The sequence below is a fragment of the Amblyomma maculatum genome, chromosome 1 (assembly GCF_055883805.1).
Source record: "Amblyomma maculatum isolate TAMU_Amacu chromosome 1, ASM5588380v1, whole genome shotgun sequence".
NCBI lineage: Eukaryota > Metazoa > Arthropoda > Arachnida > Ixodida > Ixodidae > Amblyomma > Amblyomma maculatum.
The window spans coordinates 297,980,232-298,007,022 of NC_139344.1; the positions used below are offsets into that span (position 1 = coordinate 297,980,232).

A 26,791-nucleotide genomic window follows, 5' to 3' on the forward strand; every position below is an offset into this window, starting at 1 on the left:
CCAAAATTTGCGCTGTTAATTACTATACAGATTGAAGAGCACTTAAAAAACACTGATGGGTGCATTAAAAGATGTTTACTTACCACGACACAGCTAGATGCACCGGATTGTGAATCGCACGCCGACGAGCAAAGTTACGGTTAAATCACGGCCACTCGTGTTCAGCGGCTAGTGGCTATGGCTGGCGTAGGCTTAAGCTGGCTTAGCCGAGACTTTGCCTGAACCGCCAGTAACGCATATGTGGCATGTTACCCCAATATGCCAAAATAAAATTTCCAGTTAAAATTTTAATGTGTCACAATAAATAATATGCAGTATTTTGTATTAAAACAATTTATTAACAGCAGTTTATTAGTATTATTTGTACACTTTGAGTCAAGACAAGTCGAAGCCATCTATGATATGTAAACAAACATGGCGGATAAAACGTCGATAATATATTCAATATACCATAGTTATAGTGCGTTCGAAGCGCTGGCTCAATGCATGTGCGATTGAAGTTTATAAACTGAGGACGTTTCTTTGCGGTTAGTGACATCATAAATGTAGTAATTAGGATCAGTGGCGCTGTGGGCGCGTCCAACGATCGAGTGGTGCGAAAAGGCCAGTGCACTGCTGAACAACGCCCTGACAGCTTCTTAAATGGATAGCTTTTCGCGAGAAAACACGACTATTGATAAGTTGATATAAATTGCAATGACTGGTAAGGATTATTGCTTTTTCACTGATACATTGATGTTATGAGTGCGCTCAGGTCGGAATTCCCTTGGTAGCCCGTTCCACTAATGAGTGCCCACCAGTGTCCACACATGAACTGATGAGCACGGGTTCGGTTGAGGTCTGTATCGAGAGACTATTTTTCTGAAATAATTGAATGTTGATCCGAGAAAGATGATCCCTCGTAAATCCTACGGACACCCCAATACGGATGTCCGTTTTCGGCTGTGTTTCGTTCCTACCGGTTTATGTCCCAATTCGGATGATCCGTTTTCGGATGTGTTTCGTTCTTCCGGCGGTCGTCCCGCTCCGGCTCCGGACGTGTGGACTCTAACCGGACGTCCGACGGACATTATTGGCCGTGTGGGATGCGGCGCGCACGTGCACTTGGGTATCTGAGAAGTAAATCCACTTGCCGGAACCAGCTGCCTATCGATTCTTGGCTGAAGAATAAAAATGTACCTCCTCGCCGTTCCCAAGCTTTTCCCGCCAACAAGTGACCAGGCTCAACGAAACAATGCCGGGCCAGTCAGTGCTTCAGACCATCAGTGCAGTGATGTGTTCGATTGGATGCCGATATCTGAGGGGCGTGCCCTGGATTTGGTTGGTCAGCATCTTCAGAGAGGGGCTGGTCATAGGGGGTTTTAAGGACGCTGCAGAGCACGAAATGTCGCTCTGAGCCCTGGGTAAACGGCTCATCCAGTCGCTTCTCGCTATGAACTCTTAACGCTTGCCATTTTGCTGATGCACCCTTCTTTTTCATGTAAATATTGTAAATAAGTTTTCTCAAAGTGCCATTAGACCTGCTTGTACATATTTCACCAACTTCGAAGATTCAATCCTTCTTCAACCCGGAGTCTCTGCACGTTACCAAGTGAAGGCCGGGTCGACATAGCCCCAGCGTCACGACAACTGGTGACCAGCGTTGGGATCTGGATCTACAAGCTACAACATCTGGTGATTCGAGGTGGATCAGAATCTACAAGCCACAACATCTTGTGATCGGAGGTGGCATCTCAAGCAACAAGCAGGAGCAACAATCGGCCAACAAGAAAGCAGCTCGGAACATCGATCGCATGTGTGGGTGAGTGCTTGGCTTTTCTTCTGACGCGGACCAGGTTCTAGAACAGGGTTAGATTTTAGAACTGGTAAAAAGTGTTGAAACGCCTTTAGGTTTGGTAGTTTGCACTGTTGTTTTGGAAGTAGCCGACACTCGGAGCGATCATGGACCTACAAAAGCTGCAGAAACCGGAACTGTTGCAATTGTGTGAGGAATTGGGAATTGATACAAGTGGTTTGGCACGAAAACCTTTGATTATAAAGGCAATCACAGATTTGGGAGCCGATGATGAGGAGCTCAGTGAAGCATGGAACCTCATCGCCCAAAAAAAGGAGGAGCAGCTCAGACAGCAGAAAGAGCGGGAAAAAGAGGAAAAGAGGCGTGAGCGTGAACTTGAGAGGGAAAAAGAGGAAAGGGAGCGCGAACGTGAGAGGGAAAAAGAGGAAAGGGAGCGCGAACGTGAGAGGGAAAGAGAGAGGGAGGGAAAGAAGAGGGAAAGAAAAACCTATGAAACCAATACTATTGCCTATAGGACAAATATGTACCAGTCTATAAGATTTATGAGTGTCTGTATAAGTCCCATAGAAATGCAGATACAACACATAGAATACCTACAGAACCAATACCGATTCTTATAGAACCGATAACGCTCCCTATTGGTCTTTTTTGCTAGGGTAGGCTTAGCGCCGAGGCGTACAGACAACGTTTTCGGAACGCTACTAAGTCCAGGGACGAGAGTTACCCTGAATTCCTGTACAATTTAAGAGTTAATTTGGGCGAGTGGCTAAAGAGCACTGATTCCTACAGTGATAGGGACGCTGTAGTCGAGCGAATTCTTTTGGAGCAGTTTTATAACTGCCTCCCAGAAAAAGAAAGAAATTGGTTACAGGACCGAGGCGAAATTAAGTCGGCAACTGAAGCTGCCGAACTTATTGAGGAGTATGCTTCGCGCCGACAATTCAGCAACCCAGCAGTGGATAGGCCCCGCAATCCCAAGTTCAGTGTGAATAACCGTCAGAAAAGGCACTTTGCTAGATTTGCAAACGAAGAAAGGAAGGCTTCTTCAGGCAAACGCCCTAGAAAGGACGGCAGTGAGAAAAGTGGGGAAGTGACCAACGCGCAGAACACAAAGAACAAGCTTGGGGCTAGGAAGCCGCTCACATGCTTTAGGTGTAATGAGCAGGGTCACATTGCCGTCAACTGCCGGAAAGAAAAGATTGCTTTCTCGTATGTCAGTGACTGCGATGAAAATATGCAGCTTTTGGAACCCTACCTGCATGACCTAGTAGTCAACGGGAAGCCTTGCAAGGTGCTGCGCGATTCGGCCGCAACGATGGATGTTGTCCATCCGGCGTATGTGTCGCCTTCCGACTATACCGGGCAGTGTGCATGGATTCGCCAGGTAGTGGAGGAACAGAGTGTGTGCTTGCCAATCGCGAACGTGGTCGTCGAGGGCCCTTTCGGCGAATTAACAACCGAGGCTGCCGTTTCAGGAAAGCTTCCTAAGTGCTATCCGTATTTGTTCTCCAACAAATCGGACATGCTACTGCGACAGAGGGGCATCCTTTTCGGAGACAGAGTTGTGCAAGCCTTAACACGTTCAAAGGCGCGAGAACTAGCTACACTGCTCATTCCAGAAAAATCCACAGCGGAGGAAACGGCAGTTAAAACAGTGGTCGATGCGGAAGATAGCGGGTCAGAAAACTTTGAGAGCGAGGCATCTCAGATAAGTCAACTTGAAAGTGAGCTTGATGAGACGCGGAATGAGGACGTTCTTGAGAGTAACCTCTTGCCGCCAGTGTCTAGTAATCTCACGAGACTTTTAAGTGGAACCCGAGAGGACTTAGCTATGGAGCAAGCCAATGATCCTAAGATACAGGAGCTTCTCAAAAAGACGGAGCAGAGAGGAGAACTAAAGAAATCCCAGCTGTCCGATCAGGGCGAGATAATAACAGAGTTTGAGGCCTGCTTCGTGGACAGGCCAGGCAGGACTGATTTGGCTGAGCACGATATTGAGCTGACTTCAGACGTGCCAGTGCGATCAAGGTGCTACCGATTCTCTCCAAGGCAAAGAGAAATTCTGGATAGGGAAGTAACTCGCATGCTGGAATTGGGAGTAATAAAACCCTCGGAAAGCGATTATGCTTCGCCTATGATCTTAGTAGAAGCTCCAGGTAAAGACCCTAGGCCTGTGGTAGACTACCGAAAGCTAAATTCTCTCACCAGGGATCAAGTGTATCCTATTCCGAATATTGAGGAGAGAGTAGAACAGGTCAGTAGAGCGGCATATGTGACTACGCTGGACCTTACTCGAGGATACTGGCAAGTACCGCTCACTGAACGCGCCAGCAGATACGCGGCTTTCGTCACTCCGACGGGCAGCTACCAGCCAACAATGATGAGTTTCGGGCTCAAAAATGCTCCATTTTGTTTTTCCCGACTCATGGATAGGGTTTTAAAGGGGTGTGAAACATTCGCGGTGCTTTATTTAGATGACATTGCGGTTTTTTCCGACTCATGGGCGGACCATATGGTACATCTAAGAGCTGTACTGAGCCTTTTGCGTCAAGCTGGACTAACCGTAAAGGCCGAGAAATGTTGCCTGGCAAGGGCGACCGTGGACTACTTGGGTCACAATGTAGGTCAAGGTTTCAGGAAACCCACCCAGCGAGATTAAGATTTCTGCGGTAGCAGACTACCCGCGGCCGAGCACGAAGACGGAAATTCGAGCATTCCTGGGTCTGACTGGGTACTACAATCACTACATCCCTAACTATTCAGCTTTGGCCAGCCCTCTGACCGACGCTCTCCGCAAGACAGAACCGACAAATGTAGTCTGGGACGAACAAAAGGAAGCCTCCTTCGTAAACCTGAAGGCTGTGCTGATTAGCCGTCCGGTATTGCGAGCTCCAGACTATGGCCGAGAATTCACGGTCCAGTGTGATGCCAGTGATCGAGGGTTAGGTGCTGTTCTCTGCCAGAGAGATGACGACGGTAATGAGCACCCCGTGCTCTACCTGAGCAGAAAACTGAGTTCTAGAGAGAGGGCTTATTGCGCGTCAGAGAAAGAGTGCGCTTGCATTGTATGGGCCATTCAAAAATTGCAGTGCTATCTTGGAGGGGCCAAATTCACCGTAGAGACGGACCATTGTCCCCTGGCTTGGCTGCAAACTGCGACATCGAAGAACAGTCGCCTTCTTAGGTGGAGCTTGATTTTACAGCAGTACAATTTTGAAATAAGATACAAAAAAGGGAAGCTAAATGGGAATGCGGACGCGCTTAGCCGCTCTTTCTAAGCGGTCCGAGATGTTCCTCACCATGTATCCAAATTGATAATCAGGTTTTTTTTTTTTTTTTCGTGCGCTTGTATATGTGTGACTATGTAAAGCAGCACGTTTGGTTTTCTAGGAATACGTGGGTCCTGAACGTCTTGAGAGTGGGCTTTTCTCGAACAACAATGGCAGTTTTCTTTTAACCTGGTCTCTTCAGACGGGAGCCGAGTGCTTGCTTGGACATGTGGTTGAGTTTCAGACAGCTCGAGCAATTTGGCCTAGGACAATCAAGACAACGCGACAAGCAACAGCGAGCTTCAAGCGTTCATGTGCAGGCCATTAAGTCGTCTCTTCATGCAGCAGCTGCAACTGCTGCCCTCCGAGACTCTTCTGGCGGGGGAGGATGCTGTTACGACCGTGCATCATCCGCACTTGCGCGCTCTATTGTTCGCCTGTGGGCATGGATAAGTGCTGTGGATATGTGGTGTTGGTACAATGGCTCTAAGTGAGCCTGTTTCCAGGAATCCTGTTTTGTAAGCCTGTTTTGCTTTGTGGACACCCTGCAAATGCCATATTGACCCTGTCAAGAGAACGTCTAGAAAAACACAAAGAAATGTCCCCCTGCGGGAAATAGCCGGAAGTGCTTTCTTTCTTTTGTTCACCCTTCCAGTCGAGAAGCGCCATCGTCCAGTGAGGAATGCCTACTATCTAAAGGAGACGACAGAGTGACATGTCCGCTGACTTGCAGGACAAGAAAGGAGCATGACGCATACGGCCATTAGATGATTTCCCGGGAATGCAGGAAAGATTTGCAATTGTCGAAAACGGACAATGCTGGGAGCGCATGCGGCGCGCACGTGCACTTGGGTATCTGAGAAGTAAATCCACTTGCCGGAACCAGCCTATCGATTCTTGGCTGAAGAATAGAAATGTACCTCCTCGCCGTTCCCAAGCTTTTCCCGCCAACAAGTGACCAGGATCAACGAAACAATGCCGGGCCAGTCAGTGCTTCAGACCATCAGTGCAGTGATGTGTTCGATTGGATGCCGATATCTGAGGGGCGTGCCCTGGATTTGGTTGGTCAGCATCTTCAGAGAGGGGCTGGTCATAGGGGGTTTTAAGGACGCTGCAGAGCACGAAATGTCGCTCTGAGCCCTGGGTAAACGGCTCATCCAGTCGCTTCTCGCTATGAACTCTTAACGCTTGCCATTTTGCTGATGCACCCTTCTTTTTCATGTAAATATTGTAAATAAGTTTTCTCAAAGTGCCATTAAACCTGCTTGTACATATTTCACCAACTTCGAAGATTCATTCCTTCTTCAACCCGGAGTCTCTGCACGCTACCAAGTGAAGGCCGGGTCGACATAGCCCCAGCGTCACGACAACCGCCTCGAGGACTGGTGGCGCAACAGAGAAGCCTGTTAAATTTCTTCTTTCTCTCTCTTTCTTACTTCTTCGGACTATTTGACCGAACATTTAGCATAGAATTTTCTCTCACTCCTCAATTTTTCTACCCGTTTCTCCTGGCCTAATCCAGAACTTTGTGATCCCCCGCTACAAAGGGGAATGGCCGCATCAGCATCATCATCATCGCATTTAATGATGAAAGGGGGGACGTGCTGGAAATACAAGGCACCAAGGTTGAACATGTGGAGAGCTATAAATACCTGGGCATATGGATCAATGAAGGAAAAAATTACCTAGAAAAGCATGAAAGAATTACGATAGACAAAGGGAAAAGGAGTTCGGACATTATGAAACACAGGGCCCTCTGGAATTATAACAGGTATGAGGTAGTTAGAGGGGTATGGAAGGGTGTTATGGTACCAGGACTCACTTTTGGAAATGCAGTCCTGTACATGAAATCAGAAGTACAGTCAGGCCTTGAAATCAGACAGAGAAAGGTAGGTAGATTGGCATTGGGAGCACATGGCAACACACCTAATGAAGGAGTCCAGGGAGATATGGGCTGGGCATCATTTGAGGTTATAGGCAATTAGCAAACTAAAATATGATCAGAGACTAACCGAAATGGAGGAATCAAGGTGGGCACGAAAAATGTACAAGCACCTCTTCATGAAAAGCCTGAATACGAAATGGACTAACAGAACCCGAAAGCTCAGATTTAAGTACCTAGAGTTTGGAGATACACCACAGCAAAACAGCAGCATTGAAAAGCAGGTAAAGGAGGCAGAAAGGAAAATGTGGGAGGAAAGAATGCAAGGAAAATCAGCATTGGGTATGTATAGAACTCGAAAACAGGATATAAAGAAAGAAAGTTTACTCGACAACTCACGAGGGAGCTCATTGCTGTTTGAGGCTAGGACAGGGGCCCTCAGAACAAAAACGTACAGGAAAAAATTTCAGGAAGTAGATATATTATGCGCGGCGTGCGGAACTGAGGAGGAAACAACGGAACATGTTGTTCTAAGGTGCCAAAAACTTCGTCCTGCCCTTCCCGCGGAAAAAGCGGCAGATCTGGAGGGAGCGCTGGGATTTGCTGGGGAAGATGGACGAATGGATGAGGAACGCGTTCTGATAACAAAAGAGAGGTTAGAGGATTGGTGGAAAAAGTCAAGAGAATAAAGAGAGGAAAAAAAGGGAGGGGGGAAGATACGGGCGAATTAGAAGCTAAAAATGGGGAAGAGATAAATATATTTCTTTTTTAATTTTTTGGCTAGGCGGCGCAAGCTGCCGTCCGATACAAAGGGCAGAGCCACTATCATTCATCCATCATTATCATCATCATCATCATCAGCGTGAGTGAGCTATCGAGGCGTCGCAGTCCAAACATAGAGAAACATACTTACGCTATGGTCCAAAAGGTGAGGTTCTTGGTTCAAGCTCGCGAAACAGCGCCTGCTCAAACACAGTTGTCACCACTTCTGCCAAGATACTTTGACATCTTATATGCAGGGTTTTGACATCTTTGCACTGATGATGAAGAAGTCGTATATGCCCTTTTCCGCAATGTTACATATCTTTACGACATCCTTGGATGGTGCAACGAGACGGCTTTTTGCGGCTACCAAAGCCGGGTACTCGGTCGAATGCCATGCAGCACTCCTCACATGAAGTCGCATCGCGCACTCTACGGGCCATAAACCCTGCTATGTAGGGAACTACTGCTCGAGCGAACTCCGACAGGCTCTTTGGGAGATCCACGCGATCTGTATAGTCGTGATCGTCATCCCAGGCTTCAAGCACAGACGATCTCCTTTGCGTTGTAATCTCTGTCGGCATAAGTTACGGTGCTTGACACGTTAAGCACGGTCGCTAGATCTTTAGAGCAGTACCGGCTTCAGATGAGGTGACCTCTGTCTGTATCAGAAGCCTTTTGTATGCAGCTCTGAACTGACAGGCAGTGGGGTTGTTATTGTAACCACCCCTTCCTCTTACGCAACCAAAAAATATTTCCAAATGGTCTGTGACATCTTATATGTGTCAGCAAGTACCTGAGTTTGCCAGTAGCCACCAGTGTCAAAAGTAGCTGTCACGTACGCTTTGAATGCAAATGAGCATGCTTTCTGAAAATCCAGTTTTCTTCAGTCCTTCGATCATCGGTCGTCCCGCTGCTGAATATCAGGTGAAAAGGTAGCTTCAAAAACCTCAAGGCCTTTCTCTGATGACAGTTTTTGTTTCTTCAGTTCATCGACAAAATTCTTGGAATCGTCACAGCGCTTTGATAACCTTCGTTTGGACTGCTGCAGTATTTTCACTTTTTTCTTCAACTGTTGAACCTCATCAGCTGACTGCTATGCCTTCTGCTTGTACTATTCTTTCGTCGGAGAAGATGACTCTGAGATGACAATTCTGTTGCTTCTTCGTAAACTGCAGGCAGAGGTGATGGAGTCGGTGCCCGGGACTAGAGACCCTAGAAGTATTTGCTAGTCTGCCGTCTGAGCGGGGTTCCCTATGGAACCGGTTGGCCGCTTCTCGGATGAAAGCGCAGGGGGCGCTGCTCACCTTCGGAGCGTTATCGGAGCGGGGTGTAGGTTGCAAGGGTTGTGCCGCACTGCGCGTCTGCGCCCTGCTAAACCGCGCTTGTGCACCACGTGCACTTCTTTGCGCTCGCGAGCCGGAATCCGCAGAAGTCAGCAAGCATGTGTGTTGGTGCTCCTTTTTTATGGATGTGCGATCGCGTCATGTCTACACAACGGGACAAGCGTGACAGCACGTGTTTCGAACCCTACCGCCTTCTAGGAACTGACGCTAGCACACAAATAATATTTGCAAAGTATGGCTCCCTTAGTGGCCTGATCAGAGCAATTTGATTTGAGTGATGATCTGTGGAAACACTAAAGATTCTGTCTAGTCCACGTTACCTCCATCTATGGCCATAAGCCGTCCTATTCAATATAAAGGACTTGCACCTCAACTTGTGCTCGCGGGTGCAAGAGCTGGTAGCGCTCGTTCAAGGTGAAATATGCTCTGTTTTAGGACACCGAAAGACGCAGAGAAGAGTGGGAGCGCATCATGATCAAGCGCGACGACAGAGTACGTGCTCGACGAAGGTATATGTCGTTTGTGAGCGACACTTCGAACCCTAGCTGTTTTATTGAGAAGACTGTGATTCAGGCAAATGTTAATTGAGGTTCCCCGGGATGTTACCTCACTGATGCCGTCCAGACAATGCTTCCTGACGTTCCAAAACACTCGCCGAAACCCTTGCCTCAAAAGAAAAATGAGCGCAACTTATTGAGAGAGCAAAAACAGTCAGCAGGAAGACCTGCAGAGAAAAAGAAGCGCATTGATCCAAAAGCACCTGCAGTGAGCCGATTGAAGAATACAATGACGGTGGATCGCACGTGTGACGCGAGTCTGCTCCAGGAGTGCAGAAAGCGGCTGTCACTACCACCACGCGGACAAATGTCGATCTTTCTGATGATGAACAAGTAACATTCGCACATGCCACTCAAGCGAGGACGGATCTCCGGAAGCAATCTACGTAAGCCGGCGAGTTCTGTATACATATGAAGCTGCCATGAATGCTGCAGTGTATGCATCGAGCAAAGAAAGTGAAGGAGATAGCAGCTATCAAGTAAACAGAAGAGATAATTAATCTTCTTCAGGACGTTGCGAAACTCAGTTTGTGTCCTGGCTGCGGATTGAAGCCCATGCATGACAAAGACCTTTCCCTCCTCCAATGGGCGTTACTTTGCGACGAACTGTACCATTCTTTCTGATGCAGCACGCATGCATAGCCTGCAAATACTTGCGAAAGTTAACTCAGAACACCCTGTCAAGAAACGGTCAAGTCTGGCGGGTGTAAAGAATAAAAAGACTTCCAAGTCTCGAGCAGGTTTTCGTATGAAAAATGTACAATTGGTGACAAAGTTGGTAAAAGGTATATGAAATGAAAAATGAAAATGAACACCTTTCAAGGACAGCGTTTGAAAGAAGGGTTAGTGGCCTTCCTCTCAAGCAGCAGCTGGCTGTTAAAGCATGTTTTGAGGCTGTAAAACGCAATTCAAGAAAAGGGCCGGGGTGGCATATTGTGGCTCCCTAAGCACCAAAGAATGCCTATCAGCAGTTTGCCTGAAGCGCGATGCGATTTGCAGGGCTCGGGTTTCCATCTTGCGTGCTTTAATTTTGCCTGCATCCGAAAGGTTCCAGTTCTACTTACGTGTTGTAACTTGACAAGAAGTTAAAATGAAATTATAGCGTGAACGAAAACGACAGCGCTCTGTTTCTCGCACATATATGGTCCTCTGAGCATAGAATGTGCGTCTAATATAGCCCTTCATGCAAGCGCAATTATTTATAGAAACCCTTCAGAAGACGTTATTACAATACGGCACCGCGGTAGTATTCAGTGAGGATAATAGGGTATAAAAAGCGGCTTCGTTTCTCCATCGGCTCCGGGGCATGCGCGCAAAACATCGGTCACAACAACAACAACAAAAAAAAAATCGTTTCCGTCGTTATGCAGATAACTGGGGCGCGAATCCAATACTACGACTAAACTGAAATAAAAATCTAAAGAGCGGCATCACTCGTACAAGGCACCAAGCAGTGCGCAGCGAATGCATTTCGAAGCGCACGGGTGCGCGCGTCGTCTGCTCCGTCAGCAGTGGCGCACTCCGGTTCACTGCAGCGCCACCGCGGCGATCATTCAGCGGCAGCTCCCGCCGCGGCCGGTGGACGAGAGACTAGCAATATTTCTAGGGACCCTACCGGGACTTTGGAGGAGTTCGCTTTCGTTTTTGCTGTCAGGAAAAAAGTACGTTCGACAACGTTACATCTTTTGCTCTCTCCATGTGTAAAGCCGTGTAAAGTAATTAAGGAATCAGTAATGAGACAGCTGTGAAGCTGAAGGCGAGAAATGCTGCATTCTTGACTTAATTTCTTGTCAAACTGCGCAGTATTTCAGGCAGTTTAGCTCAGTACGGCGGCGACTGCGCTTCACAAAGTCGCGCGTGAAGGGCAAGATAACAGGCATGACAAGGCGTGCTGGCCGCAGTGACGTGACATGGCGTGAGGCGCGGTTTTGCGGACGGCTAGTTTTGCGTGGTGTCGCGTTTAACAGGGTAACCAGTGAGAAATGTTTCATTCTTGTCGACAGCTGCGAGGCATTTCGGGCAGTTTAGCTCAGCACGGCGGTCTGCGCTTCACAAGTCGCGTATGAAGGGCAAGCCAACATGGCGTGCTCGCCGGCCGCGGTTTTGCAAACGGTTAGTTTTGTGGTGTCGCGTTACATTTAACGGGACAACGTTAAAGTGAGAACTGTTTTATTACGCTGCAAGCTTCATTGCTTGATCAGCTGTTCAGCGCTTTTGAGGAATATTGTTAGTTTAGTGGCTGTTATTTCATTCACTATAGAAATGCATTTTCAGACAGGTTCGGTTAGCCTGCATTTCCCGACCACGTTGCAAGAGTAGCTTTTGTATCATTTTTACGAATGACGGCTTTTCTGTTCTGGACCATAACTGCTGTTCACCAGGTCTTCAGTACGCACCCACATGCACAGATGTGTGCGCGGTGCAGTGGCCTTACATTTCATTGCAGCCTTCTGCATCATGTTCATTCCTTTTCAAATAACAGCACTGCATGGGCCCACGGGCTGCAGCCGAAGCACGGCAGATGCGACGTACGAGTGAACGCGTGTGGCCTTCCCCCAAGCGTTAGTACTCCTCTCTGCCCTGAACAATACAAGTTACCCTTGCTAAGGTAGCCGCGACTGGGACTGTGTAGTTTATGTATAATGCCTGTTTTGTTACATATATCATTTGCCATAAATCGGAAATCAACGTTATGCTATTTTTTGTCTCTACCTAAGTGCTGTTTCTCGCGTTGTGTATTTTATTTTTCTGTACTGCGCACATCGCCTAATGTGTGCCAAGTTTTGTCAATGCATTCCTCTACATCTGTTGCATCTCATGTGTTTTATATGCAGCAAAATAAATGTTCATTTCACAAAGCACTTGGTGTCTTTTCTGCAATACTGTTTTGCAAAGACTGTGGCGCAGCTGCGTTGATTGCCAGTTTAGAGAACTGGGAATCTATTTTTCATGTTATGCATGCTGAAAATAGAAACACTAGGAGACCATGTAAAACCGAAATAATGCGCCAAAAGGGCAGGGAAGGGCGCAACGCATGCTAGCATTCAAATCGCGCGCCTTTCAGCAAGACCGGAAGTAATTGCCGCCGGCCGTTTGGTGCGCTACAGTCAAATGGGCCGCTGGGCCAATCTCTTTCTCTATGGTTGATTCTTCTCAGGGTGTCACCGCCGCGGTGCATAGGTCACCGCGCCGGTTTTGGGGCGCACCCAGTGCGCGGTGATCGGTATCTTCCCTATTAGGGACAGTATAGGGAAAAGATCGCAATGGGCGCAAGGCGCCGCGCAGGATACGAAGCGGTCGAGGAGCAGTGCCGGATTAGTACGCCCGCCTCTTTATGATGCGATGAGGCTGCGTAAAGCCAGGCTTTATTATGTATACGGGTTGGCTTCTGTAGCCTACCTAAGATAAATATTCCGTGAAACACGCTTTTACGTTTATTAGTTCCGAACTAATGGCGGTAGGCGTAGCAAACCGCCTCTTGGCTATCGTATTGGCCTTTTGGTCGCCCGTTGTGTCCAGCGTACAAAACCGCACGGACTCGGCTCCAACGGCAGGTGATTAACCTTTCCCAAACTTATCACACCCGTTGGCCACCGTTCTTTTGGTGAACGGTCAGTTTCGCGGCAATGTCTGCGAGAGGGCAGCTTAAGAGGATCATTGCGTGTGCGAAACAGATTTTTTTTTTTGTTTTTCAGATTATGGGAAACTTTGTAGCAAGTCTGAACAGTGCAGCTTACTTGGACCCGAATTTTGGTGTCATCCGGACTACCACAACTGCACCTGCAAGGGCGCATTACTTTGGGTTGTCAGCCTACATCGCTGCACTGAAGGTACTGTTTGTTTTGTGGCGGCTTCGTAGCCGTTGGCATGAACATGAAGATCACCGTTCTGCATGCAAACGGGTAGGGCAAGATGAATTTTTCCCAAGCGCGAAACAGTTCCATGCAGCAAAATATGTTTGAGGCTTAATTTACTATAATCTGCCCGCGGTCACATTTGTGCCTTAGATTTTATATTATTCTATTTAGCCGGAAATAAGCGAGGATGTTAGGAAGTAATTTTTTTTCTCTATCTGTGTTACTAAGTTGACAATGTTATTTGGTATACAGCTGTTTATGGAAGCGCCATGATCAGGGAACCATCAGGGACGCAGTTAATATATATATGTGTGTGTGTGTTATAGCTGTTTAATTTAATTGATCTTAGTTGGCATCATTTTTGTTTCATGATGAGGTCTTTTGAATTTCTCTGATTTGCTCTGATGTATCTACCATGCAGCATGGATTTGCAAAACTAACTGTGATATGTTACTTGCTTGTACGCAGCTGTTGCACTGAAGGAAGAGTGTGAAGCTTCGGAGCAGTGCATAGCCTATGATCGACACAGTTACTGTGGTGAATTTGGCCGTTCCCAGTTACCACCCAGAATATGTCAGTGTCAGTTTGGCTTCAACATGAAAAACTTGAACAACCAGGCCCGGTGCATTGAAAGTGAGAGCCCATCTTTCTGTCGCTTCTTTTGAAAACACAAATTTCATTGCAAGATACAAGACTGTTCACTAAACGTGGAACTCTCTAAAGTGCTTTCAGACTCGCTCCCCTTGAGGTACACATTAATTCCTGGTACCTAATTGGATTGGGTCGCAGCATACCATAATATGGATTCTAAATTTCAGATCTCCACCTATTTATGCTCTATACTGTGTATTTGTGCACTGTGATTTCTGCATTTTTTATTAATAAATTGTTTGAAATCTTGGTATTTGTATTAGGTTGGGTTTGCACTGTTCTTGGGTGCCTGGCTTTGTATTAGTCAGCTAGTTAGGTGCAGGAAAAAATGTGTGGTCAGAATCTGGTTATAATATAGGCTTTCAGGGATTTTGTGTGAGAGTTATACCCTTGGCAAGATTACATTCAATAGCATGTTATAGGCACTAGATGTACATTTCTCATAGTTTACAGGCCTGCAAAATTTTTGCAGTGTTTCATGGGAATGTGTACAGCTGTTCTCACTTTGCACTGCCTGGCATGAAGCAGTCATTTGATGTTGCCATATTTCTTTGTTGTGGCCCCACCGTGGTGGTGCAGTGGTTAAGATGCCTGAATACTGTGCTGAAGTACCCAGGTTCAATCCCGACTGCCGGTGGCTGCGTTTCGATGGAGGCGAAAAATAGTTGCGTCCGTGTACTGTACTATGTCAGTGCACGTTAAAGTACCCCAAGTGGTCAAAATTTCTGGAGTCCTCCACTACGGTGTCTCTCATAGCCTGAGTTGCTTTGGGAAATTAAGCCGTACAAACCAAACCGTTCTTTGTTGTGCATATTTTCGTGGCAGTAATGAGGCTGTGGTAATTAAAACGGAATTCTCAGCTATAGTTGTCTCTTCTGTAAAAATATTCAGTAGCCAGGCTGGTGTGAATGATGTGCACACTGTGTCTATTCTGGGATTCCCCCATAGTGGAATAGATTTATGGAGTAATTACTCATTAGCATTCACTCAAGATCAGCCACATGGAGGTGAATACTTATGATTAAATGCTCCTTATTGCAAATCTACTCCACCTTAAGGAATTCTTGGAAACATTGTACAAACACCATTCTGCTTCAAGCTGTTGGATCAATTCGCTCTCATCGTTAGCTCAGTTGGTAGAGCTACTGTCCTTAACTCGGATGAATTTTTCTTCCACTACGGAGTTTCTGGGAAAGCTGTATAGCTTTGCGTTGTAGCTGTTTGACTTCTCTTGTCTGTTTGCTAATGAGCAATTTTCTTGTGGCTCTGTACTGTCTGCCTTATGTTTAGAAATGAGCACTGCTGTTTGTGACCTCTCTCACAGTACCCAATGCATTTGGAACACCCCTGTTTGACAGTAGAGACACTGTTCCCATTGTGATGGGTTGTTTGGCAGCAGGCCTTGCACTTGTGGCTTGCTGTGCAGGTATAGTCCAGCTTCTCAGGTAAGGCTTCAGTGCTAACTATACTCGTTTTGTGGCTCAACAGTGAAGGCAGGAAAGGGAAGGACCCCATCCCACGGAGAGTGGGCTACCTCATTCAACTGCAGACAAGGCACAGTGACAAAAGCGTGTCTCCTCCCCTTTCCTGCCTAGCTTCCTCTGAAGAAAGCTGTCCGCGAGTATAGCATCACTTTGATTTGCAGTGAAGTCGAGTCACTCATTTTTGCAAAAAGATGAGGCACTTGATACTTCATGGAGACCATGTAGAATTTATTGCAATGCGTAAGTATTCTTGGGCGACTCCCTCAGCAAATTCATCTGTCGCATTACATGATCCTCACATGTATACACGAGCACCACAAAATTTATATAGGAGGTTCAATACAAATAAAAGTAATTAGTACTTATAGTTCTTTAAGCCTGTTAGGTGTTAATTAGTTACATGTTAGTTATGAACAACAATGCTTGCACATAGGTACATTTGAGAATTTCCTTTGAATTTCTTTGTATTTTTTATCCTAATCTGTATGGTATAGTATAGAACATTGTTTTTTCTTGTGGAGACAAGCTTGCTTCTGGTGGTATTTTTTCTTGATGGCACTATGAATGGTGGGTTGAAGTCACAAAGCAGGTTCAAAGAAAGTTGGGAACAGTTTAGTGCTTGCTTATTTGTAATTGAAAGTGGTTTTGCTGAGTTTAATTGGTAGCAGCTTTAACTGTCATAAATCCTGAGGGCAGTTACTGCTTTCTGTTGCCATTGTTGCAAGTTGGGTGAAAGCATATGGCAGCGTGGACATAAAAGTGCAGATATTTTTCTGAATACAGCACTAAAACTTTTGTGCTTGTTAGCTCTTGCCAGAATTCAACGCAAGCTGAGAAAACTCTTGTAAAGAGTAATCCACGAAAAAAACACCTTAATTTCCATAAATGCTTTGGAACGGTTCGGAAACTAATTGGAATGCTTTTTGTTCAGAGTAATTAGTTTGTGTTTTGTTCCAGGTGTAGTTCTGGGAGTTTGACTAGCAATTTTTGCCTGTGAAGTAGGCATGACAAACCTTTTTTGCTTATTTCTCATAACCTGATAGAGAAATTGTGATGCCAAGAGGTTGTTGTAGGTGAATTTTATGTGGCTGTCTGACTCTCTGTGAACTTTTGGCTGTTGTTAGTGAAGCTGAAATTCCAGCTGCATCTCTGGCAGATACTTCCTGGTTATAGGAGAAAGCTTATTACTTGCAGGGGCACATACAGTAAGGCGCCTTGTGCTTGCTGCCCAGGGGCACCACGAGAATGATGCTAAAAAGTGCCCTCTAGGCATCTGCTGGGTAGCACAAATCCCTGGCATCTGCATCCGAATGCATGCAGTTGATATAAATTGTGGGATTCAGGCCTTTTGCGGCTGCCCTTTGCGCGACCGCCGCCCGTTCCCTCTTGTTTTCCTCTTTCCCTTTCTCCTGCCTCATGGCGGAGAGGTGTCTGGACGACTTGTCACTGTCGCTCGACCACAGCTCCACCCTGGCATCCCAATGGCTTTTTCTCATCGGCGCCTTTTGGTGGGAACACGGCACCGCTTTGACGGCCGCGCTTGCACGACTGTCCGAGCGGGGCCGAGGGAGAAACCCCTCCGAGACATTGCAAGGTGTGTACGCTCTTGTCCGCACAGACCAGGGTGCATTCGAGCTCGCCCGCTCTGGTTCGTACCTGAGTGCGCAGCTCAATCGTAATCCAACGATCTGCGACAGGCGTACCTTGCGTTGATTGCCCACTCTTTCTCAAGGAAACCCTTTGGTTACCACGAGAGAGAGATCACAGCACGCCACTGCGTGCTCCCGGGATGCAGTGATGGAATGTGCGTATCGCTGCAGGACGGCGTTGAATAAACGTGTCTTTTGTGAACTTGGAGGCTTGTGTCATTGCAGCAAAGCGCTCTCCTCCCTGTGGGGGTTGAGTGCATGCTGCAGTGTTTCAGTGTGCATGGGGTGATGGCTGACCGGGGCTTCGGCTCACACGACGCTTGAACCCACGGTGGTCGGTGTCCTACGTCCACGCAGAAACTACAACTGGTGAGACCATGTAGAAACCACAAAATACACGACTTCAATTTGTGTTATATGAGAATTACAATGAAATTAAGGCGCTGAAAATGCTTTCAGGGTTGTTGCGATGTGAAAAAGGCAATAAATATCCCAATGTCAGGCTTTATAAGATGTGTAGAAATCGAAGGCGAAGCCTCGGCGTGCTGCCAGGCGATATAGCCAGGTGGGTGTCGTGTGAATTTGTGGAGCTCTACGAAAGCGTTACATACGACTAAACTGAAGCACATGAATAGAAAAATCCGGAACAGGGATAGGCCCTTTGAGGCACAAGCGGTCCTTCCGATATGTTAGATTCACAGCTAACACAGAAGAAAATGAATGTACAAAAAGGTAGACGGACGGGCTACTAGTGAGAATTACAAATATTGAAATGTAATATATATATATACACAAGGTACAAGGGCTGGTCACAAAAAACCTAATATGGTTCTACACAACAAACCACTCGTGCACACGCTCGAATACACACTGTTTGTCTCGCCCCTTTTACGCACTGCTCTGTGCCGCACAAAGATGGTGTTCTGTTTCGTGTCGACACGCTCACACTTTAAAGAAACATAGAAAACTCACAAATACACAGAGAGAAGGGACGGACACGTGCCTCCCTTCTAAGAAACGTCGACCCCACCTCTTTAGTCGTAAAACAAGATTAATGGCCGTTTAGAAAAGTACACACATAAAATAAAACAGATGCCCGCAAGACTTGCTTACAGATAGGCACCTTGTGCTGGCCGTGCATGGGCCGCTTCGGTTTGCGTTCAATTCATGCATACGTGCCCTTGAACTTGTATGTTGATCCTGCACTGGTTTTTGCCTTTTACGCCCCGTTTAACTGATAAGTCGCGCTCCTAATGTTTGGGTATGCAGAGTCCATATACTGGAAAGTCTCACAGAAAGCTGTAGCTGGGACTGCAGAAACGTTAGAATTATGCCACAGCAGGAGTTTCATTGTTTGTCGTTAGGTACAGATATCAGTGAAAGCACGCTGACCTCATTTTACTGCTCAGATCACCTTTAACTTGTGTGCTGGCAGCTCTTGAGCCAGAGTTTTTGCCTGCTGCCATAGTGGAACTTTGCATATTAGAAGCGCAGTGCCAGCTCAGGAATGTGCAGTGTATTTAATGATCAGCTTAGTAATTCTAAATATGTGCCAAATGCCATCTTCTGCTGTTTTCGCTTGAAAGTGAATGGCCGCTTTCAATGAGATAGCAAGCGTTTTAAGTGAGCTCTGGTTTGTCCTCGCCTTTCATTGCTTGACATATGTGCAGTTTTTATACTTGTGCAGCTGCCGAAAACAGTAGCACAACTGACGGTTTCTCTCGCGATCACAAATAAACGTGCACATAGCTGGCTGTACTCTATATTTTTCAGCTTTGAGCGGAGTGGCCTGCATTGCGCAAATGGCAGTTCTGTTGAATCTGTGCATGCATACACCAGATCGACCGTACCAACCATACCCTAGCCCCATTTCGTGCGGCTGTGAAAAACAGCAGTAGAGTCGAACAGTCAAATTGTTAACTTGTTCGTGGCAGTAGCGGCGGTGACGATGTTTCGAGACGGAAGACAGTGCCGCATGCTTTGAACATTTCGCTGGAAGACAGCCGCAGCACTTTTTAATGTTAGGCTATTGCCAGTTTGCAGTGATGTCCATGATACATGACGAGTTTGTTAATGCTCACGAAGAAGCAGAAAGAACCACAAGTCTACATAGAAAGCCTGCGAGATATGTGAGCCGCTATTTTCTTTTGGCCACCATGAGGCGGCGCCACCCTATTCAAAAGTCCAGCAGTGTGGCCAAGCATAATCATGGGTAGTGCACTTGGTAAAGTTCGAATGAATACTAGTTTACCTGTGCTTGCTCTGTTCAAGCTTTTTTTGCTATTCGCTTCAAGTTTGACACAGGACACCGAACATGTTGCACATAACCTTGCTTACAGGGTGCAGGAAAGAGTTGTAGCATATTTCAAGACTTAGGCTTAATGATTGTGGTTACTACGTGGGCATCGGCCACTAACCTCCATGGGTTCGAGCTTCGCACGAGCCGAAGCCTTGATCAGCTGTCACCACGCACACACTGAAACACTGCAGTGCGCATTCAACCTCTGCAGGGAGGAGAGCGCTTGGCTGCAAGGACACAAGCCTCCAAGTTCACAAATGAGACGTTTATTGAACGTCATCCTCCAGCAATACACACAAACACTCAGTCACCACGTCCCGGGAGCGCGCAAGGAGCAAGGCTTTGCTGCGCGCACGAGCAATGTGCGCCGCAAGCACGCAGTGGCATGCTGTGATCCTTCTCTCGCGGTGACCAAAGGGCCTCTTTGAGAGAGTGTGGGCAACCACCGCAAGGTACGCCTATCACCGATCGTTGCATCACGATTGACAGGCTCGAGGTGCGCTCTCAGGTACGGCCCAGAGTGGGTGAGCCCGAGTACGCACTGTTCTGCGCAGACAAAGGTCGGCGGACAAGAACAGTAGCGTACGCACCTTGCAATGTCTGGGAGTGGTTTCTCTCTCAGCTTTGCTCAGACAGTCGGGCGAGCGTGGCCGTCGAAGCGGTGCCGTGTTCCTGCCAAAAGGTGCCAATGAGAAAAAGCCATTGAGATGCCGGGGTGGAGCTGTGGTCGAGCGACAGTGACAAGTTGTCCCAACACCTCTCCGCTGTCAGAGGCGGGAGAAAGAGGAGAACAACATGAGAGCGGGTGGCGGCTGCTAAAGGCTACAATGGAAAGCCCGAACCCCACAATATGTAGATTGAATATGTGGCCGTTGTGCAATTCAGAATTTGTTAGGTCACCACAAAATCACAGAATAAATATTTTCATTCTTTAGCCTGCACTTGTTGCTGCTTTGGGTAGAAATTTTTTTTTGTTTTCTGCCTGCTAAACTTGATAATTTTTGGCTTTTATCTCGTATATATATGCATCCCAACCTTGTTTCCTTTTACTGAGTTGTCCAAGAGGCAAAACAAGTTTCACAAGTGGTATGAAGCCAGGCTTGCACCAGGCTGCCTCCACATTTAAGTCCTGCCTGAATGCACTGCAAGCTCTTTGCCACATTTTAGCCTCCGTTGTGTCATCATTTCAATGCAGCTGCATGTAAAAAAAATTTAAAATGGGGCATTTTTATTCTTAGATTTCAGCTGTGTTTGTCCTGCAGCAAAGGGCACATTTGTGACTTAAGAAATTGTATCTTTCTGGCAGTCAGTTCAAAGTCCTTACTGAAAAGGCCACTTTGAAGTGGTCCCCAATTGATACTTTCACTGGTCTCTTGAACTGTGGGATGGAGTGTGAACACTGTTAACCCATTTCCTCTCAGGTACTGATCCTTGGCTATGAATCATGTAACAAGCTGCTGTATAGCACCACGCTGCACACACAGTTAATCAATTTTGCTATGGTGTGTTGGTACTGGTGATTGTGCAAGGGCAGTTTTTCCTAGGTGGTGTGGTTGATCATTTAATATACCAGTGCTGCAAGTAAACATTATAATTGACATTATTATGGCTGAGCTGACATCTAGAGCCAGATAAACTTACCTGGGAAATTTTTATTGCTGTGATAGAAGCATTAAACTGCCACGTTTTTACTGTACAGAAACATTGCATTGAACTCTGTAGTTACTTTGCACAAGTGTTATTTTTATAGTCATGTGCTTTCACCTCTTCTGTAGAATTAAGCAGCGTTCAGGCCCCTTCCGGTCTGGCGAACCACAGGACCCACGGGAGTCGGTAGTGCTGAACCTCAATCATATGCTCCAGCCATATGCAGACATCATTCCTTTCCGGGTCCCCACATGCAACGGTGCGTGCTCATGGTTTAAAAATAACAGTATTTCAGTTGTTTGAAGAGTTTGTACTTAAGCGTATGGATTTCCTTGACTAAACAAAATGACATTTATTTCCTGGTAGCACACTTTCAGGCTGAGTTTCAGGCTAAGCTGAGATAATGTTGGCTTCAGATAAGGTGTGTAAACTTCTGACAACTGGTTTGGTCTCGTATGCCTAGTCTCACTTGTGTGTTGGCTGATATCGTCCATACATAATGTTGATACTTTCCGATGGGACTGTCCAGCTTGAGTTGCTGTGAATACACTTAATGGAGGTTTAGATATGGCAGTGTGTTGGAAAATTGGCGTGCATTTTTGTGCGATAAAACTAATTATGAGGTGTATTGAAAAAGTAATGAGACTGGCGACACTGTGCAAATTTATTTATTTATTTCACATTCCGCCATGGCTCACGGAGAGGACATTACATAGAGAGGGAGTGGGCTGTACAACTTTTTGCACAAATTAACAATGCACAGAAGGTTACTTAATATAATATAGTAGCCGACTGTTTTTTCAGACTCAGTGGGGCGTAGCGCTTGTCCGTGTCTTACTTCCTTCTGTCCTTCATGTACTTTCGCGCTATTTTCCATTATCAGTGGGACCCAGGAAATGGTCCGAATAATTCGTGAACTTAAAAAAAATCACTTTACTACGAAAACTCAGTTTTACAAATTACAAACTTCACTGCTTCCCATGTCAATAATAACGCTACTGTGATCAGCTTCTGCATGCGCCAGCGCGACCTGCCGGTGTGGGTGCCGATGTGTGCGGGCTTCTGGGAAGCAAGCGACTCGCTCAAGGCAGTCACCGCATGCCCCGTAAAAGTGGATCGTGCTAAGCTGTAACCACTATAGCCCTCCAGTTAGAATATCTTGGCCAGTCATGCTTTCGTCATGTCACTTATTGTGACGCAACTGCAGGTCATGCTCATGCCGCACACAAATGCAATAACATTCAGTCTCTGTTTCTATGGTTAACGACGGTAGCAAAGACCACGAGGTGGAACTCACGAGACGTGAATGCACTGCCCCCTCCTCGCGCAGGCAGCGGCGTCGGAGCGTGCTGCGGCGGACAGTGCGTATGCTCCAGTTTTCCGTCCAATTGCGCACTCTAGGCTACCGCAGTGACAAGGCCGAGCACTCTCTTATTGCCGTTGCCTCCAACGGCAGCGATGCACAATGAGCCAATTAAGCTAGTCCGTCCAAATGACTCACTTCGCCTAAGCTTTCACGGCCACACAAAACCAGGTTGTTTGCGATAATGTCTGCTTGCGTCTATTTCATACCGAAAAAAAGCCTTTGGCCAAAAAGACGGTCTGCACAGTATTGTTTGCGCCAAATTTGGTCCAAAAAATTGAACTTTTGGACACCATAGGGTCCGAAATATCAGTCGTGAGAATGTACACGTTCCTATGGGGTACGTGGTGGTTCCTGAATGAAGTCCGAATTATTGGAGTTTGAAAAATTGGTTGGCTACTGTATAAGTAAGAAAAACACTCTGCAGTATCGTTATACAAGATTAGCAGGGTAAAGAAAAATGCAGACTACATAATGTTTAAAAGATATCGAGGTTGCAATAAACTTAAGCAAAAAAAAAAAGCAAAGCTATGCAAGGTATGGTAGAGAAGGTTACGACTGAAAATCACCACAGTAGCTGTAACATCAATTAGGGGCAAAACAAGTTGATAATAACATTGCATAAATAGTTTTAAAACAAGAAAGCGCGTAGAAGAAATCAGCATCATTGATGTGCAGTATCATAAAGTGAAGAAAAATAAAAAGTGTCTAATTTACCGTGAAGTGTTCCCGTTAATTCTTCTCGAATTCTTCGGTATTGTTAGTAGCAAGCAAAGTGGCTAGCAAGTGGTTCCACTCCAGTGATGTCCTGGGGATAAAAGATAAGCTGTAATGCGGCAAAGTCGGATGCCGACTTTGTGCAGATGGTCAATATGGGATGAGATTTAGGTGGGTGGGAAGAACAGAGCTTTTTGCAGATAATTGTTCTCGTGCACCTTCGTACACATGTCAAGGTGCGGTAGTGATAATTCATTCTTTGTGAGTTTGTGTCTGATTGCAACAGATAAAACGGGCTGTGCAGTTTTGTGCTGCTTCAATAGGGTCCCATATTGTACCTTAAGAGCTGTTGGTTGTCAGACATAATTACAGGGAATTGAGCGCACCATGGGAAAGTAGCTCACATATATAGCCTAAAGCGTGACAGAAATGTTTGCTCAGCATCATAAAGGAAAACCTCTTGTTTTATATAGAAGGCTTTTTCACGAGCCATCTGATGCCTGCCTCTGCCAGAACTGTGGTACACAATTGGTGCAAGCCCTACAGGGCAAAACAAGTTGCTCACCCTCATTATTTCACGCAACGTCCCGTGTGTTCAATATATGATTTTCCACAAGACAGTGGTATTTCATAGGCGACACTGGTGGCGCACTTTGCAAACTGCCTTTTCTGACAACCAACCATGTTTTGGATTTTGCATGTTTGCTTAGCTGGGCAAGCTTGCGGGGGGAAGAAAATACCACCGGTACATTAAACCGGTTTTCCACTTTTTTGAGGCCATGAGAAACTTTGTAGATGTATGGAACCACAACAGGCCTTTCTTTTCCTGCCAGTTGATTCTTGCTCGCACCAGCTTTCATCTTCAGAAGTGTTTCCGCCACTGCCACTAAGACCGGCTCAGGGAAGCCGGCTTCAACAAGCCTGTACAATTGGTTATTAAAGCTGGCTCGCATCTTATGTACGCATGACTTCCGGAGTGATAACTCCAAGCAGAGGGTGTCGATGCCCTTTTCACTACCTCTAAGTGGGCAGAATCATGCGGCAAGAGACCCTTTTGCGCACCAGGGGAATAAGCCCAGCATATGCGCCCATCCAAAAACTTCAAACGCAAGTCAAGAAACTGAAGCATGCCGTTATCCGGTAGTTCAAAAGTGAAATTTAGCCCTTTTCCAAGTTTCCTAAAATTATCTAAAAATCTGTTAACCGTTGTCTTCGTCGACAGAGCGCATTGCTTGTTTAAAACAATGAAAAGGTCGTCCATGTAGCAGAACACTTTAAAACCTTGTCATTATTAAAATGGTTAAAACAATCGTGTTAAGAGCGATCGATGAATTGTAAACAGACGTTGCAAAGTATAGGGGCTATGCAAGAGCCGATGCAGATGCCTTTCTTTTGCAAGTAAGGTTGCCCGTCAAAAGATATGAAAGTGCTGCAGAGATAAAATTCTAAAAGGGTTAAAAAATTATCAACCGAAATATCAGCAGCGTTTTGAAAAGGCACAGCTCCACCTTCGTCAATGCATGCTTTTACAGACGCAAATAGTTCAAGATGCGGCACTGAATAGAACAGGTCTTCCACGTCAGCGGAGAAGGCATAATGTAAATCAGTGTGTTCTTCAACAAACTGTGCTACGCCCCCTCGTGAAACTCTAGAAGCCTTCTATATAAAACGAGCAGGTTCGAATTGTATCAGTGACACGTTGGTTTTCCTTTATGATGCTGAGCAAACATCTCTGTCACGCTTGCTTTGATGCCTCTCTTCCTTGTGCGCTTTAGGCTGTATATGTGATCTACTTTCCCTTGATTAAAGCCCCTATGGTCTAGTCTTTCTTGCGTGTGTTGTGCTCAATTTCCTGTAATTATGTCCCATATTGATGAAGCATATTCATGTTTACTACGATGCACCAAATATTTAAATAGCATTAGTTTAACAGAAGAAGAAGCTTTAGAACAGTCTCGCTCTAAATATCCCAGCATGCGATTAGTTTCGGAAGTAATGTGGCTGACATGATCATTCCAAGTGAGATCCGGGTTAGAAAAACGCTACAATATTTGCACAACAGGACTGGCTCTAAGGTCGTTTTGTGAATATAATAGATTGAAAGACTTGTGGTTTTACGGGGTGAGAAGCAGATCCCTTTTTATTTAGCTGCATTTAGGGTCATTTGCCATTTAGCACACCAGCTGGAGATTGTGTTCAGGTCAGCTTGTAATAATTCAATGTCATTAGTATCCCTAATTACATGGTAAATGGCACAGTCATAACCAAAAGGTTTATAGAAAAGAAAAGATTAGTTGGCAGGTTGTCAATATAGACAAGAAAAAGTAATGGGCAAAGAACCAAGCCCTACGGCATACCAGATGTTACTGGAATTAAGGGAGAGTTACAGCCATTGGAATGCACAAATTGTAAACAATTTTATTAGGAAAGATTCAATCGATGCCAGTACGTTGGGGTTAATATTCAAGTTTCGAAGTTTATACAGGAGCAGGTTATGGGGCACTTTGTCAAAAGCTTTACAAAGAAAATGCAGCTGACTTTGCAACTATGATCTAGAATAGAATGGGTGTTGTTAGTCATACAGAGAAGCTCTGTTTCACAAGAAAAGAACTGTCTAAAGCCACGTTGCAGGAGGGCAAAAAATGAGTTGCCTTCACCTTATCGGATGAGGATAAATGACATGCTCTATTATTTTGCGGCAAGTACTAATCAATAATAAGTTTTACGTAGTGGAACCACCTCATTGTATGTGTATCTTCCTTGACTTGGTTTTGTGCTAACTTCATCTACAATGTGCAGCCCGACAACACGCACTTTTGCACTTTGGCCATCTTTCAGTCCTCTGGCAGTGTACCAAGCTCAAGAAACTGTTCTTAGATAGTATGAAAGCTGTGTAGACTTATTGTTCTTCAATATTGTTACGGACTTGTTCTCAAACAGAGCACGGAGGAAGAAAGAAGGAAGAGGAAGAAATGTGTGCGCCCGTTCGACCTTTGTCTTGCGGCACCTGTGTTGTTCCCGCTGGCCGTGTGTACCTAGTGTACTGAACCGGCTAGAACTTCTCGGTCGTGACGCTAAGCGTGTAACATTGTGGTGGAGAAGCCGGGTAACGATCCCTGGCGCTACACACAGCCTCGATACAACTGGAGCCTCGCCGGAGTCGTCGCCTTGCGAGCCTCGAACCGCAAACCAGCGCCATGCAATCGGCCAATGACCCGCAAGCAGCCCGTGGTGACGCGGTGATCCAGGCTGAAGACCGGCCTGCGGGCGCAGCGAACAGTTCCTCGCATCACTATCGGGAGCCTCGGACTTTCGCGGGAGCGGCAGGCGAGGACGTTGACGAGTGGTTGACCCACTACCAACGGGTGAGCCGCTACAATCGATAGGACGCCGCCGCTAAGCTCGCAAACGTGGTTTTCTTCCTAACACATACCGCTCTTGTTTGGTTTGAAAACCACGAAGACTCTCTTACCACCTGGGACCGTTGTGCTACCGAATTGCGCCAGTTCTTCG

General features: G+C 46.2%; 1 protein-coding gene across 3 annotated transcripts in view; it reads left to right on the plus strand.

Annotated features, from left to right (window-relative positions):
* The first annotated feature begins 336 nt into the window (after positions 1-336).
* Positions 337-26,791, plus strand: part of LOC146206864 (uncharacterized) — a 77,885-nt gene continuing 51,430 nt past the window's right edge. For 2 of the 3 annotated variants that reach the window (XR_014704553.1, XM_084591640.1), the window contains exons 1-5: positions 12,765-13,165; positions 13,307-13,441; positions 13,937-14,101; positions 15,444-15,564; positions 21,327-21,457. Coding sequence is in view for 1 of the 3 variants with exons in the window: in XM_084591640.1 (XP_084447766.1) it covers positions 13,063-13,165; positions 13,307-13,441; positions 13,937-14,101; positions 15,444-15,564; positions 21,327-21,457 (655 nt within the window). In the remaining 2 variants the exon portion in view is untranslated. Of the gene's footprint in view, positions 704-12,764; positions 13,166-13,306; positions 13,442-13,936; positions 14,102-15,443; positions 15,565-21,326; positions 21,458-26,791 lie in introns of those variants that run through there. The other variant, XR_014704554.1, reaches the window with a different exon arrangement.